The 12767-nt window shown below is 42.1% G+C and overlaps 1 protein-coding gene across 2 annotated transcripts; it reads left to right on the top strand.

Annotated features, from left to right (window-relative positions):
• The first annotated feature begins 398 nt into the window (after positions 1-398).
• Positions 399-11496, top strand: hao1 (hydroxyacid oxidase (glycolate oxidase) 1). Of its 2 annotated transcripts, XM_083978101.1 has the most exons (8): positions 399-634; positions 3464-3615; positions 6825-7092; positions 7204-7376; positions 8249-8340; positions 9435-9593; positions 10627-10696; positions 10814-11496. In XM_083978101.1, the coding sequence occupies exons 1-8, from the start codon at positions 498-500 to the stop codon at positions 10879-10881; spliced, it is 1119 nt and encodes a 372-aa protein (XP_083834227.1). In that variant the 5' UTR covers positions 399-497; the 3' UTR covers positions 10882-11496. The 2 variants fall into 2 exon arrangements, with proteins under 2 accessions (XP_083834227.1, XP_083834228.1); XM_083978102.1 differs by lacking the exons at positions 9435-9593; positions 10627-10696; positions 10814-11496 and adding an exon at positions 8482-9399 and having other exon boundaries at positions 401-634; positions 8249-8426.
• Positions 11497-12767: the final 1271 nt, after the last annotated feature.

Below are 12767 nucleotides of genomic sequence, written 5' to 3' on the forward strand. Positions count from 1 at the left end.
CAGAGGATGTGGAAATGCCAGAGAGACTTAAAAAAAAAAAAAAAACTTTGAGAGACAAAAAGTTTAACCTTTTAGTTTAACTTAAAATGTAGAAAACTGATCCTGGCCCATCAAGAACAACTGTCCCTTCAAGGCCTCCATACAAAAGTCATTAACAAAGAGTAGTGTCAGGACAAACAGTGACGCCAGACCTGCAGCCACAGGCAGAAGGATGAAGGGTAATCATCATCCTCCTACTCATTGGATCATTACACGAGGGGTCAAAGTTCACCTGTAGCCAGCACCTTGTCATGGTCTAAAACACACAGGTATAAAGGTCCACAATACCCACAATCCTCTGGGTTTGCTGTGGTCTAACACAGCGTTATCTTGTGTAAACTGAGCCGAGCTGACTCTGAAGTCCTGATTAAAACTCAGGCCTGCAGCGGCTTAATCATTACAGAGCTCTGAAGTGTGTGTGACAGTGAGAGTCAGAGTGTGGTGTGTGGTGGACCAACATGTCGGAGCAGCGAGTGTGTGTGTCGGACTTTGAGAAGGAGGCCAGGAGAGTTCTTCCCAAAGCTGTGTATGACTACTACCGCTCAGGAGCTGATGAGCAGCAGACACTGTCTGACAATGTGGCTGCCTTCAAAAGGTACAACACACACACACACACACACACACATGTAGGAGCCTGCAGAGTCCTGGATTTCTTGGAACTCTGCAAGCTGCAACTCGGGGCTCTTGGTGGTTCGACGTTCAATGTTGGCAATGTCCAATGCAGTGATCGCTGGATCAAATCCCGACTGTGCCAATCTGGACTGCATGTCATTACTCCAGTCTTTCTCCCCACTTTCCAATCAGTGAAAGGTAAAAAGCAAACAAAAAAAAGCCCCAAAACACACCAGCTCATGTCAGAAGAGTCAAGAGGAAGTGTCAGAGTCGTATGTTTTCAAAACTTCACTCAAAGTAGTTGAGACACTTATTTATAATAGAGCCATGCGGTATTTTCTTGGCGTATATAAATTCACACCGACCCTAGCTGTGAAGGGAGATATGGGCTGGGAACCCAATGAGGTACGGTGGAGTCTACATATGGTGCGTTTATGGAACAGGATACTAGGATTAAATCGTAATAGGATTGCAAGAAAAATCTTTGAGTGGGACACTATATGGCATCTTGCTGAGAGCAAACAAAGAGAAAGTGGAGATTAACATATTAAAAGAAATTATTTTTCAACAAAGTAAAGATAGAAGGGCATTAGATATTTGGGGTAAACCAAAACTGCATACTTGCTGTGAAATAAAACAGGTATTTGGCCCAGAAAACTATGTTTTGTATAATTTGTCTAAAAAGAAAAGATCCGTGTGCTCAAATGAGAGCTGGTATTCTTGGTCTTCATATCGAGACAGGCAGATATGTTGGCACAGCAGAAGGCGATAGAATTTGTAACTTACAGTATGTGACATTCAAGAGATGGAGAATGAAAGTCATTTTTGTGTTCTACTGTCCTTTCTATGACTCTGTAAGACAAAAATTGTTTAGTAAGGTAGATCCAAATAATGAATTTGTGTGGTTAGACGATGCTGAGAAGCTAAAACATATTTTTCAGTTGAATATATTTACATTTTCTTTATTTCTTGAAAAGGCTTGGGCAATGAGACGAAGAGCGATATATAGTTGAGTACTGAAAGTAATCTTAAATTGTTTATTTATGTCACACCTGTGTGGCAGGTAACACCAACAGGAAGGACTGTTTTTTTTTTGTATTTGTCATTAAATGTGTCTTGTAATCTCATATGGGATGGGCCACAGTGGTGGCATGACACGAAAATAAAAAATTCATTCATTCATTAATATTTATCACAGAATTTAGTTCCAAAAAATCCAAACAGTCGGTGAGTTCACTGCTCTGCTCTGAGCTATTACAGCTGACCACAGATCAGCTGCTGCCTGAGATGAAACCTCATGCCACATACGTTATGCTCAGTCACCAGCTGTCTGTGTTTGTATTATGGAGTGTTTATCACCGATGACTGAAGATTGTTGCACTCACCACTCAGCTGTTGAATGTGTGAACCTTGTTGTGTATTATTAACCTGTACCTTTTTTTTTTATTATTGTTAGTCAGCAGTCCTTGTGTCCACTTCTTCCTGTTGTTACTCTTGTGTTCATCAATCATTGCACGAGTAACTATGCAGATGTAGGGACATGACTACAGTGCCCACAATCCTTTGGGTTTGTTCTTTCCTCCGTTAAAGGGATCGTTCACCCAAAATTGAAAATTCACTCATTATCTACTCACCCTCGTGTGGACTAAGGGATGGGAGAAGTTTCAGAGTTATCCATGGCTTCTCTGAGTTACAGGGGGTCTCGGCGTAGCAGTGCATGTCCATATAACGGTTGCAAATGGATACCAACTGTCTTCGTAACAAAAAGACACACCAAAAAACATCCAAATACCTCCATGCTGCTCGTATGTAATGTCCGTCTTGTATTGAAGCCCCTAAATGCGAAATTGTCCCGAAAAAAATTAAATAAGTCTATATTTCAAGCTTTTTTGTAGCGGAAGCTTCTCGAAGCTCCTCTTCCCGGTTCGTCAAATTTGGACGAACTGGGAAGAGGACAGACCCTGGTTCGTCCAAATTTGACGAACCGGGAAGAGGAGCTTCCGCTACAAACAAGCTTGAAATATAGACTTATTTAATTTTTTTCGGGACAATTTCGCATTTAGGGGCTTCAATACAAGACGGACATTACATACGAGCAGCATGGAGGTATTTGGATGTTTTTTGGTGTGTCTTTTTGTTACGAAGACAGTTGGTATCCATTTGCAACCGTTATATGGACATGCACTGCTACGCTGAGACCCCCTGTAACTCAGAGAAGCCACGGATAACTCTGAAAATTCTCCCAGCCCTTAGTCGACATGAGGGTGAGTAGATAATGAGTGAAATTTCAATTTTGGGTGAACTATCCCTTTAACAGGTTAATGATCGCAACAGGAGGGGGGATTTAGGTTAGAGCTGCACTGCATTTAGAGTCATGTGTCATTTACATTTACATTTACATGTTATTTTGAAAGTGTCCTTAAAAATAAATGAATGAGTTGTTGCATCATAAAGAGGGAAATGCACGTCTCCTCAAACCTGTTAGCGTGACAGGCATCTAACATCACCACACAGGGTCTGAAAACAGGTACCGTTGCATACTGGTACTGGATCCCAGGTAGCGAACATCGGTACCGTATCGATTCCAATGTGAAAGGTATCCATCCCTACCCAGCATCCCGTGCTACTAGCTCAACCAGACTCCTAGAGAATCTAGAATCCAGATGTAGAAGGAACTCAGAGCGCAGAGTTTCTCTACACGCTGATGATTCTATGTTATTTCTATCAGACCCATTCGCCAGCTTTCTATTATAGCACAGAGACTACTGTATATGCAAAATGTCTCAGATTGTGTGTGTCTGTGTATGTGCAGGTGGTATCTTGTCCCCCGGGTGTTGAGGGACGTGTCCTCAGTAGATCTGTCTGTCTCTGTGCTGGGACAGAGACTCAGTATGCCTCTGTGTGTCGCAGCCACAGCCATGCAGAGGATGGCTCATCCTGACGGGGAGACTGCTACAGCTAGAGGTACACACACACACACACACTGTATCACTATATATTGTACATTTGTGAATGAGTCTTGAGTCATTTTACTTTGATTTCCTGCAGCCAATCAGAGCAGAGAAGGGTGATAGAACATAAAGCGATAGGAAAATGTAAACAGAGCTAAAGTTCAGCTGCTTGTGGTTCTGCTGGAGAGAATATACATCCAGGTTATCAGTCAGTTTTTGGAGGTGGATGTGGTGAAGGAAACATGATTTACTGTCAGCACTCAGCAGTGTAAACTCAGGTGAAGTTGCAGGCTGACCGAGGGTCAAAGTCAAAACTTCAGTGATGTACAAGACGTACAGAGGATCCAAATTGTTTCTTTCCTTCCACAAGGTGCAAAAAACCACAACATAAAAGTAAAAAAGAGAAAAGTAACACTATATACAATAGTTACACATAAGTGGAGGGCAATGGTTCTGACACAAGGACTGAGTTCTGTAGAGAGTACCTGGGCCAAGGTTCAGGTCCCTTACCTGTAATGGAGTCTTAAAGGAATAGTTAACTGTCGGTGCAAGCTGTTTTTAGATCGGCGGGGCAGAGGCGTGAGCTCTGCACGGCGCACGGGACTTTCGCCTTTCCCTCATCAAACTCATCAAATACACAATCCAACAACTCCAAAACACTCTCGTGGACAGTTGTGACCTGCACATTCACCACGCTATGAGATAATAACAGAACGTTACGAGTTGTTTTCGAGGCAAATGGATAACCGGAACTACATCCCAAACACAGCTGCTCGGCAGAGTGACTTCAAAAGTGCAAGGCGTAAGTTCTGAGTATTTGCTTCATGACGTCGTAATGTTACATAATTATACGTTATTATCTCATAGTGTGGTGAATGTGCAGGTCACAATTTGTCCACAAGAGCGTTTTGGAGTTGTTGGATTTTGTATTTAGTTTGATGAAGGAAACGTGGAAATATCGTGCAGCTCACGTCTCTGCCCTACCGATCTAAAAACAGCTTGCACTGACAATTAAAGGTAATGAACCTATTTCTAAGACTATAGAGATTGTGGCAATAGGAGAATTTGCTAAAATGTTGAACTATCCCTTTAATGAAGTGATGAGCAGCGCAGAGCATGAGACACACCACTAATACTCAGGCTCCATTCAGCCTGTGTTTACTGCACATGTTTATAGACAGACTGTAAAACTGCTCTGAGACAACATGGCTGTAAACCAGACTGGCTTTTAATTTCCTGTGTGAAGAGTCATAGAAGACACACATCCGAGGGGTGTTGTCCTCATGTTCTTCTGACCACACGTCCTCCTCTGTGATGCTCAGTGATGTTGGACACAGCTGCATTTGTTGTGTGTTCAATAGTGTTTCTTGATGTGACATGAACTTCCGTTTTTCAGTAGAAGTGAACTCAGGATGAACGAGAAAAAAGTCACTTAGAAGAAGAAAATATAGATGAGCTTGGACCAGGGTTCCTACACATTTGAAATTTCAAAATTCCATACTGTACTTTTCAGACCCTAATTTCCAGACTTCACGGTAAAATATATTCAGATAATTCTGAATAAAAAAAATTCATATAATTTGTGACATTTGAGTAAAGTTCTTAAAATAGGCTGGAGGAGGATCAGAGCAGAGTACTGGGCATTCCACTTGTCAATCTGCCCAAAAAGGATGTATGTTATCTGGGACGCTCTCACACAAACATTTTAGCTGCGCTGCCAAGTGCCTTGAAAAACAAGATCGATCTATTTCCTTTTTTTTTTTTTTTTTTTATATATTCTTAAAGTAGCACTATTGCAAATACAGCAGTAATAGCAACACAAAAAAACTGAAATATGCAAAATGGAAATTAGCTTTAGAGCTAAATCTGGCATATTTATATATTTACATATTGTATGTTCATGAATATGCAGAGTCCCGTTACAAATAAACAAATAAATGAAATGGAAAAAATTAATACATAGGTCCAGAGGAGCCATAACTATCTGTACACAAAATATAGCCAACAGTGTAGTGCCTGTGGAGCAAATGCAGAATTCCTTTTTGTTATGAGACAAGCTGATACGCTGCACCACCGGCCCCATCTAGTGGCTGAACAAAGTATTGGAATGTGCAATAGTGCTACTTTTAATTTTATGTTTTAGAAAACAGAACAGTGGTAACAGTCTTGAAAGAAATATATATTTTTCCACTGAATAGTTTCAATTTTCCATACTTTTCCAGACCTGGAAATGTATAAAATCAAATTGCATACTTTTCCATGCTTTTCATACTTGCATAGGAACCCTTTTGAACGTCATCCTCATGCTGGCATCATACTGTGTGTCATTTCGGAACAAGGTTATTAGAGCCACATTGCATATTTTGTTTGATTATTATTATCATTAATATTATTGAACAGGAGCATAACTGTTTAGATGAAGTTTATGATTTAATTTGACTGTTTGATTATTCATTGTGATTATTGTGATGATGAGCCACCTCCCAGGAAATGAGGACACAACAGGGGAGAGTGGGACTGGTGTCTCGGATGAGACGGGGGAGAGCCACAATGTTTTCCGACCGCTCTCATTTTTCGTTTTACTTTTCTTTTAGTAATCGTGACTCTTAACCCACCTGTTGTCCTGATGGGTCAGATTGACCCAATCTGTTCCCTTCCTCCGTCCTCCCTTTCATCCTTCCTTCCTTCCTCTTTTGATCCGATTGACCTGATCTGTTCCCTCCATCCATCTTTCTTTCCTTCCTTTTCCCCTTCCTTCTTTCCACAATCCTTATTCCCTTCCTTCATTCCTTCCATCCTTCCTTCCCTTTTTCCTTACTTTCTTCCTCTTTTGATCCAACTGCCCTAATCTGTTCCCTCCCTTCTTTCCCTTCTTCCTTCCTTGAACAAATCTGTTCCCTCCCTCCATCTTTCTTTTCTTCCTTTTCCCCTCCCTTCCTTTTTCCTTACTTCTCATCATCCTTCCTTCCATCCTTCTTTCCCTTCGTCCTTCCTTCCTCCCTTGACCCAGGAGGACAACAGGAGGGTTAAGTTGTGTGTGGACGCCGCAAACCAGACATGAATAAAACACTGTTTGTGATTTTAGAGATGTAGTGATGTTTTTTATTGGAGCGTGTCACAACCACAGCGAACCCCTGGAAGCCGGTTTCGGGTTTATATGCCGCCACAAAGGTTGCCGTTCGACTCCACCACACTAACTCCAGCAACACTGTGTCTACCCAGCATGCCGTGCAGTGGGAACAGCGATGATGCTCAGCTCCTGGGCCACCTCCACCATAGAGGAAGTGATGTCAGCGATGACGTCGTCACCGGGCGTCGGCGTCCTGTGGCTGCAGCTCTACATCTACAAAGACCGAGAGCTCACGCTGTCGTTGGTGCGCCGCGCCGAGGAGGCGGGCTACAAGGCCATCTTTGTTACCGTGGATACGCCGTACCTGGGGAGAAGATGGGATGACATGCGCAACCGCTTTAAACTGCCCCAACACCTGAGGTGGGAACCAAACAGGCTGATTTCCCCAAAACAAGAATGGACACGAGTGTAACTTTTCACTGTGTGTGTGTGTGTGTGTGTGTGTGTGTGTGTGTGTGTGTGTGTGTCCAGTATGTCTAACTTCTCCACAGCCTCCTTGGCTTTCTCTGAGGGTAACTATGGCAACGACAGTGGTCTGGCTGTTTACGTAGCCAAAGCCATTGACCCCACCCTCTGCTGGGACGACATCAGCTGGCTGAAGAAACACACACATCTACCTGTCATCGTGAAGGGAGTACTGAATGGTACACACACACACACACACACACACACACACCAGTGGTGGACAGTAACGGAGTAAATTTACTTGAGTACTGTACTTAAATACATATCCAGAAGATTTGTACTTTACATGAGTATTAGATTTCTTTGGTACTTATTACTCTTACTTGAATACATTTCCAAGACAAATATTTTTACTTTTACTCGAGTTAATGTCTAGGAATGCTGAAAAGTAGCCTACTCGTTACTTTCAGGTCTGCTCTTTTTTTTTTTTTCTAAAATCCTATCGGACACAAGCTGTGTTTGTCAAAGAAGGAAACCCTGACCCCTAAAAGCAGCACATCAGTGAAGGTGGTTTCAAAGAGTTCATTCTCAGAAGCTCCTTAAATTAATTTAGAACAAATTATAGTAAATCATTGAGTGAAAAATAAGACATTTACTCTTACTCTTACATTTACTTAAAGTAAATTTAAAAGCATGTACTTTTGGATACTTCCGTACCTTTAAAAGCAAGTACTTTTGTACTCTTATTCGAGTAACATGTCGACTGAGCTACTTTTACTTGAAACTGAGTAAATTTTGACCAGTAGTATTTGTACTCTTACTCAAGTACTGAGGTCGAGTACTCTGTCCATCTCTGACACACACACACACACACACACACACACACACACACACACACACACACACACACACGTGCCAGCCAAAATAGAGCAGAACTTTTTTCTCTTTTTGAAGCATACACTGATATTATGCTCTGTGTGTGTGTGTGTGTGTGTGTGTGTGTGTGTGTGTGTGTGTGTGTGTGTGTGTGTGTGTGTGTGTGTGTGTGTGTGTGTGTGTGTGTGTGTGTGTGTGTGTGTGTGTGTGTGTGTGTGGCGTGTGTGTGTATCAGGTGAGGATGCTGTCCAGGCTGTGAACTATGGTGTCAATGGCATCCTGGTGTCCAATCACGGGGCTCGACAGCTGGATGGAGTTCCTGCCACGGTCTGTGTTGTGTATGGGTGTGTTAGTGTGTTAGGGCGTGTGTGTGTGTTTGATGCTTGCTTGGCGGCCACAGTAAACTGTGTGTGGTCCTAAGCGAGGCGGCCTCTGTGCTTCTGAGACACAGAATATTACCAAACGCAGGCTTGGGGAGTAACGGACTACATGTAACGGCCTTACGTAATCAGGATACAAAAAAGGTAACGGTAATCCATTACAAGTACAGAAAAAAACACGTTATCAGATTACCGGTATATTTGATATAAACGGAGATTAATTGGCTGATTACTTTACATTTTAAAAATCAACCACAGGCTATAGAGCAAACGTATGCACAGAGCGCACAGCAACACTTACCGAGGCAACACCACAACAAACCAACACGTGAAACAACCTCCTGTAGCCTCCATCTGTGTGCAGATTTCCACACACTGTTCCGTCTCCGTAACTCCGACTCTCAGATCAAACCATCGGCCACTGCTCCGACTCTGGAGCCCAGAGCAGCTGGAGACCCCAGATCACAAGATCAGGGACCAGAACCATCTGACGTGATAACAGCCAGATTAAAATGTAAACAACAGGTCACTTTGCCTTTCTGAGGTTGATTCACTGTTCAACATCACTCCTGTCGCGGTTTTCCACCTCCACCAATATTTTTCCTACCTTCATGAGGTCCTGTAGCTTCAGGATCCTCCGACTGACCGGTGACTCTGTTGATAAAGTGATGATTTACAATCGAGAGTTTATCCATTGTGTTTTATTTTGAAATTTAGCGGATGCTCGGTGCGTTTCATTTCCTGTTTCCTGAGTGATCCAGTCTACGTGGATTGATGCGTGATGGCTGCGTGACTTAATTTGCATGTTTGGTAGTCATCCAAAAATAACTAAAAGTAATCTGTTAGGCTACATTACACAATTTTGTGATACTTAGAGTAAGTTACTAATTACATTTAATAAATTAACAGGTAACTTGTAATTGTACTGGAATACATTTTTAAAGTAGCCTAACCCTCCCAACCCTGACCAATCGACAATTAAATGTAATTCTGTGACAATATATGATGTGTGTGTGTGTGTGTGTGTTTGTGTGTGTGCAGCTGGACGTGTTGGAGGAGGTGGTGCAGGCGGTGCAGGGACACTGTGACGTCTACTTGGACGGAGGGGTGAGGCGGGGGACAGACGTCCTGAAGGCCCTCGCTCTGGGGGCCAAGGCTGTGTTCGTGGGTCGACCCGTGCTGTGGGGTCTGGCCTGTCAGGTGAGGGACAGCACCCAGAGGCCACGCCCCCACACCTATTTTCTTCCACTGTTTTTCTCGATTGCTAAGACACATTTCTTGAAAGCTGCTCTCCTTTTCTCTAAACTGTGTGAACACAAACCCCAATTTTCAAGCTGCATTCACCAAACCTCAGACTCTTCTTGCAAAACCAAACTTTCACCTCAAAACAGTTTAATCTGTGCTCAAAACTGAACTATTGTCAAATCGTGCCCCGAGTCAATCAAAATTAAAAACACTACTGAGCAGTCACTAAACACTACCTAGAAAAATAGAAAACACAACGCTCAGCACATGAAGCTGTATAAATAAATGTTTATTGTTCACTGTAGGCTAAATGCATGTTGCAAAACAAAACAAAAAAAAGTACAAAAAACAGAAATCCTTTGCATTCACACGTAGCACTTGTACAGTACAAAAACAAACAGAAGTCTTGTGCATTTAGCACTTGTTTACAGTAAGCCTACATCAAAATAAAGTACAAAAATATAGAAATGAGAAGTGCATTATTCAGCCACAGCATCATTTCTCCGTACTAGGTCAGGCCACAGGACTTCATCCTGAACTGGCTTATATAAGTATTTTTTTCTAGAAAAATTCTAGAAAAAAGTTGGGGACCCCCTTTAACCCTCTCAAGGACCCCTGGGGGTCCCCGAACCCCATTTTGAAAACCACTGTTCTAGACTAGAACAACAGACAATTCCGTTTTATTTGTCTAGCAGCAGACAGACAACAGACAGAAACAGAATATACATTATCTCAAGGAACTTCCAAGGGTAAAATGAGATTATTAGATTACATTAGATTAGATTAGATTCTTATGCGTTACATAAAAATGAAATTGGGTTTTTTTTTTAGAAAGAGAACAGCTCCCACAGAGAGCAGCACCTGATGGCGTCTGTCATTATCATCTAATGGTGTGTGTGTGTGTGTGTGTGTGTGTGTGTGTGTGTGTGTGTGTGTGTGTGTGTGTGTGTGTGTGTGTGTGTGTGTGTGTGTGTGCGTGCGTGTCCAGGGAGAACAAGGAGTTATTGAGCTCCTAGAACTTCTCAAAGAGGAGCTGCGACTGGCTATGGCACTGTCAGGTAACACACACACACACACACACACGCACATAGAATAAAATGTCCACATGTCAGCCATTTCCTCAGACCAACCTTGTGTGTGTGTGTGTGTGTGTGTGTGTGCGTGTGCGTGTGTAGGCTGTCGCTCTGTGTCAGAGGTCAACAGGTCTCTGGTCAGGAGAGCAAACTTCACCTCCAGGATGTGACAGAAGAATCAATAGTCAATACATTCTTGATGGATCAATGAATGTATGGTCTGTCAGCTGTAGGTCTGATCTGTTGATGCTTCTTAATGTCCTGTGTGTCTTTAACTAAATTCCCTGGATTTAGTTTAGATCTTGTGTTTGTATTTTTGTTACTTTCTGTTTTATTGTTTTGTTTTTCCATTTTCATTTATTAGTTTATTTGTAACAGGACTCGTAGTGAATATGCCAGATTTACGTTTATGCCAGATTTGTATAGCTCAAGAGCTAATTTCCATCTCCAGTCCCATGGTGTCTTTACTCCCTCGTCATCCCCCCATGTGTGATCACTCTGCCCTATTGTGCTTCACCTGTGTCTAATTGTCTCCCCCTTCTCTCTGTCCCTCCCGTTGACAAGTTTCCAGCTGTTGTTCTCCCTGAAATTGGTCCGTTCTCTTTTGTTTTCCACCCTGGCTTTGTTTTTGTTCTTTTTTAACTACTCAATTTGATAGCTCTGCCAGGTATTCCCTCCCGTTTGACCGGTGTTTCTGAATTATTGGATTTAAACTTTATACCTGCTGATTTGGAACTGTTGCCTGTGTTTGTCCAACTGCATCCAATAAACTGAAGTGATCTGGGGCCTCATGTATCAATGTTGCGTACGCACAAAAAAGTGGCGTACGTCATTTTCAGTGTTGGGAGGGTTACATTTAAAATGTATTCCCCTACAGATTACTGATTACATGTCCCAAAATGTAATCTGTAATGTAATTAGATTACTCAAGTAAAGTAATGTAACTTCATTACTTTCTGGATTACTTTTAGATTACTTTAAAATCGCCTGCCTAAGCGCCTTTGACTGGGACACTGAATTTGCTTTGAATGATCTTACACATGATCTTACTGTAGACTACCGTGGCTTTAAACAAAAGCATTACTGTAATAGGCTACATGTGTTTGAATTTGTCAAACCACAGTTTAATTTGTTATTGATCATCCAGCCACATTTAAATGTTTTTTTTTATCGCCAAACACATTGAATTAGTGGGCTTAGGCTATATTAAAACTGAGCAGCTTTCTCTGCTCTACAGTTCAGACTACAGCCTCTGAACCTCCTACTCATGCAGAATATCCAAAAAAAAATACATGTTTTTTAAAATAGGTTTTGTTTGTGAGTGTAGAAAATGTTTTGGGGGGCCCGTACAGCGGGGGGCCCCTGTCGTGCCAAGGTGGTCTAGCTTGCAAGCAAAAAGACATACAATGTCTAGACATCCAGAGGTCATACAGACTGCAAAATAAACCCCAATTACACAAAGTACTTGTGTAGTGTGTGTGTAGTTGTATTCTTTGCCACAGTGCATATCAAACTGACATCTGATACCACAGCACCTCTGCTCTGCCAATCTTGCTTAACATTTAATTTGTATAAGATTAGAAAACCCTCATATAGATATAAATAACAATCAAGCTACATTAGTAGAGCAGAATCAAAATGTACTTATTATCTTTTAAAACCTACAATAAAAACAAGCAAATAGAAGGGATATGCCTCTGTTTTGGACATACTGTATAGCCCCATTTCTCACAACCGGAGCATGTATCTGAAGCATACAGACCATAATTTCGATCCATCAAGTATCAACTATCCATCTTCTGCTTCACCATGTGTCTCTTTCAGGCCACACTGTCTTCTTCCACCACATCTGCCCTATTCTCATCTGTCTGTCAGATATTGCTTGAGCTTCACAGAGCTGATGTGTCCTGAGATTTTCAGCCTAGAATTAGCCTATCTTTCACAGCAGGCAGACACACACACACACACACACACACACACACACACACACACACACACACACACACACACACACACACACACACACACACACACACACACACCTGTTACTCTGCTG

This window comes from Trachurus trachurus (genome assembly GCF_905171665.1).
Source record: "Trachurus trachurus genome assembly, chromosome: 8".
Taxonomy (NCBI): domain Eukaryota; kingdom Metazoa; phylum Chordata; class Actinopteri; order Carangiformes; family Carangidae; genus Trachurus; species Trachurus trachurus.

Excerpts from the sequence above, each read along its gene's own strand:
- hao1 (XM_083978101.1), top strand. The coding sequence starts at position 498 with ATGTCGGAGCAGCGAGTGTGTGTGTCGGACTTTGAGAAGGAGGCCAGG. Across the intron at positions 8,341-9,434 it reads TGGATGGAGTTCCTGCCACG|CTGGACGTGTTGGAGGAGGT; the intron begins GTCTGTGTTGTG and ends GTGTGTGTGCAG. Across the intron at positions 9,594-10,626 it reads TGTGGGGTCTGGCCTGTCAG|GGAGAACAAGGAGTTATTGA; the intron begins GTGAGGGACAGC and ends GTGCGTGTCCAG.